The following is a 3,105-nucleotide window of genomic DNA, read 5'->3' as shown; positions in this document are numbered from 1 at the left end:
ATCATTCTTCTGAGGATGCATTGAAGCATGTAAAATCGCTTATATCTTTGGCTATGAAGAACAAGTTAAAGCCCGACCCAACTCTGCGAGATGAGATTATCATACAGTAATCTCGAACTATCAAGAATTTCTGGAAGGGATGTCTGTTAATGATACGTCTTCGCTGATGATGATGGCTGGGGACATTGACAGTGACGTAACTCCGGCAACCATTGTTGATCCGGAAGACGGGAACAGGGCCGGTGCATTCCTGAAATATTTTGGGAATAAGGCACTTGAGTGGGAGAACATTGTTCGTGAACGTGTTTCTGCCCAGGGGCATTATCAGAAACTGGCTCAAGAAGAGGCTCAACATCGAATAGATGTTCTACAGAAAAGATAAAAAACTTCTACTGTAACACCCCGTATTTTCCTAAATATTTATATTAAATATAAATATTATCCAAATGGAACTCTTTACTTATAATTAAATATTTTGCTATATATATATATATATATATATATATATATATATATATATATGTATATATATATATATATATATATATGCTCCGGGTCCCATGAGGTCACCTAGATGGATGAGATTATGAGATCTAATCTCATCCATTAAATCATGACAAATAGAAGGGTGAGATTTAAAGAGATTTGCAATGCAATTAAGGTAGTAATGTATTCATAAGGGTGAAGAAGTAATTGCAATATTCTTGTTATTTTTGGTTACAAACAAATTGGAATATATTCCATATGAATAGACATATATTAATGGTAATATAAATTAGAAATATTGGGGAGAGCTATACTACAGCCACCGTGAGCAAAAACCCAATGCTGTAGCCATTTTTTGCGACAGCATTGATGGCGAGTACGGAATTAGGTATGTGCAACGGATCTAGTCTAGTGATTGATAATGGTATTAGGTGTATGCACTTGTTGTCGTTAGGGTGTGCATTGTGCGGGTTGAGTCTGTGCATTTGTTTAAGATTGTTTAATGAGTGCATTCGTGTGGCGTGTTGTTGAATTCGTATTACATAATATAGGTACCGCGTGCGTTGTTCATAGCTTCATATGCACCGCGAGGGGTGTTTTGATATCAAACGGTGGTGGTTGTTAACATGGAAGATTGTGCGAAACGTTGTTATAGCTTCGTATTTGTGAAAAAACTTGTATAGTATGAACGTGGTTAATTTGTGTAGTTTTCTTCTACCAGCTCACTGCATTGATGGTGCTTGACGAGAGCAAGTATGATGTTAAGCCTGTGCAAATTATTTGTTATTTTGATATACGGATTGGTTATGTATATGGCGTGCGTGTGATAGTTAGGGTGTGTGCAGATGATGAAGTATGAGTACTGAGTGCATGCATATTTAATATTTCTGAGAAAGAAATGAAAACTCTGATGTGCTGTACACCTGTAGTGTTCATCTATCGCCTACCTGGTTGATTGTTGGGAGAAGTGTGCAAGTTAACTGTTAAGGCTGTGCAAGTTACATTCAAGGAAGTGGTAATATATCAAGCATTTGTGTGTGCATTCTGAGTAACTCCTGTGTGTATGAGAGACAAATAATTTAATGAATATTGTGTTACGTAGTAGTAAAAAGATTTTGATTACGTGAGTGCGTTTGTGTATGTAGGTATGTGTGTATTTCATTTGTTTGTGCAGTACCATCGGGTAGCCCGGAAAACTGCAATATCATTGTTGGGTCGTTTTTTCAAAATTTTTTGATGATTTTTTGGGTGTATAAGTTTTTTTTTTTTTTGTTTTTTTTTTTTTTGGTGAAGGATGGTTGTGCGTCATGGGAATAAGAATTTACTTGGAGGGATGGTTTGCAACGATCTAGGTGTGTGTGTGCAGTTGGTGTGTGGATTAGTGCATGCATGAATTAATATGATATACATGTTTGTGCGTTCGGTTGGGTTAGCTTGTGCATAAAACTGAGTATGAGTATTGAGTACATGCGTATTTAATATTTCTGAGAAGGAAATGAAAACTCTGATGTGCTGTACACCTTTAGTGTTTATCTATCGCCTACCTGGTTGATTGTTAGGAGAAGTGTGCAAGTTAACTGTTAAGCTTGTGCAAGTTACATTCCACCTACGCGAAAGTAGCTATTGTTGTTGTTATTTGTAACATATGTACTTGATACGTAATGAGATGAGAAGATGTATAACATTTAATATTATTATAAACCCACACTAAGATCCATGAGTGCATTGAATTAATGATGACGTGTGATATAAAAATGTATTCGGTAACTCAAAATATGTTACATATTTGTGCGGTACAGGACCCAGTGGTGAAAACGAATCAGAAAAGGAATATGCCATGGTTGTTAGTCCTGGTGGTACGAAATACTGTTGCCCCAGTCAATACCCGCACGACCCTATCTGTACGTGTGGAGCAATCCAGGTGTAGCTAAATAAAGCGCGTGATATCATCCAGCGCCACGTCTAACACATCTGTCTTCTCATCTAAGATTTCACCAACAGTCTGCATTGTTTTAATGAAACAAGTATACATAAGAGTCAAAATTAATTCAAGTAAAAATGCAGTACTAAAAAAATTGTGCTTGTAATTATTAGCCAATGCACACGCTGTATCGTAATAATGCATAGACCATGAATAACCCAATTTAATAAAAAATAGTTAAACAATGTACAATAATTACAGAAATGATTGAAAAATTGCACTGTTCCTGAAACAAGTTTGTAATGTATCAACAAACGTCAGGCTGAAAATACAGAACTAAAATCATATTCGGTTGGCCAATGCACACAGTTTTGGTCGTAAATGCAAACACCATGAATAACCCAATTTAATAAAAAATAGTTAAACAATGTACAATAATTACAGGAATGATGAAGAATTGCACTGCTCCGGCAGAATGAAACAAGTTTGTAATGTAGCAACAAACGTCAGGCAGAAAATACAGAACTAAAATCATATTCGGTTAGTCATGCACACGCTGTATCGTAATAATGCATACACCATGAATAACCCAATTTAATAAAAAAATAGTTAAACAGTGTACAATAATTACAGAAATGATGGAAGAATTGCAGTGCTCCCGCAGAATGAAACAAGTTTGTAATGTAGCAACAAATGTC

The 3,105-nt window shown here is 35.8% G+C and overlaps 1 protein-coding gene across 1 annotated transcript in view; it reads right to left on the bottom strand.

Moving 5' to 3' along the window:
• Positions 1-2,413: 2,413 nt before the first annotated feature.
• LOC109155130 (uncharacterized protein DDB_G0288629-like) overlaps positions 2,414-3,105 on the bottom strand; it is a 1,501-nt gene continuing 809 nt past the window's right edge. The window contains exon 2 of the mRNA XM_019302869.1: positions 2,414-2,488. Within this exon, the coding sequence (XP_019158414.1) occupies positions 2,414-2,488 (75 nt within the window). The remainder of the gene's footprint in view (positions 2,489-3,105) is intronic.

The sequence above is a fragment of the Ipomoea nil genome, unplaced genomic scaffold (genome assembly GCF_001879475.1).
Source record: "Ipomoea nil cultivar Tokyo-kokei standard unplaced genomic scaffold, Asagao_1.1 scaffold0276, whole genome shotgun sequence".
NCBI classification, from domain to species: domain Eukaryota; kingdom Viridiplantae; phylum Streptophyta; class Magnoliopsida; order Solanales; family Convolvulaceae; genus Ipomoea; species Ipomoea nil.
The sequence above is the reverse complement of the archived record's forward strand: the minus strand, read 5'-3'. Positions and strand labels throughout refer to the sequence as shown.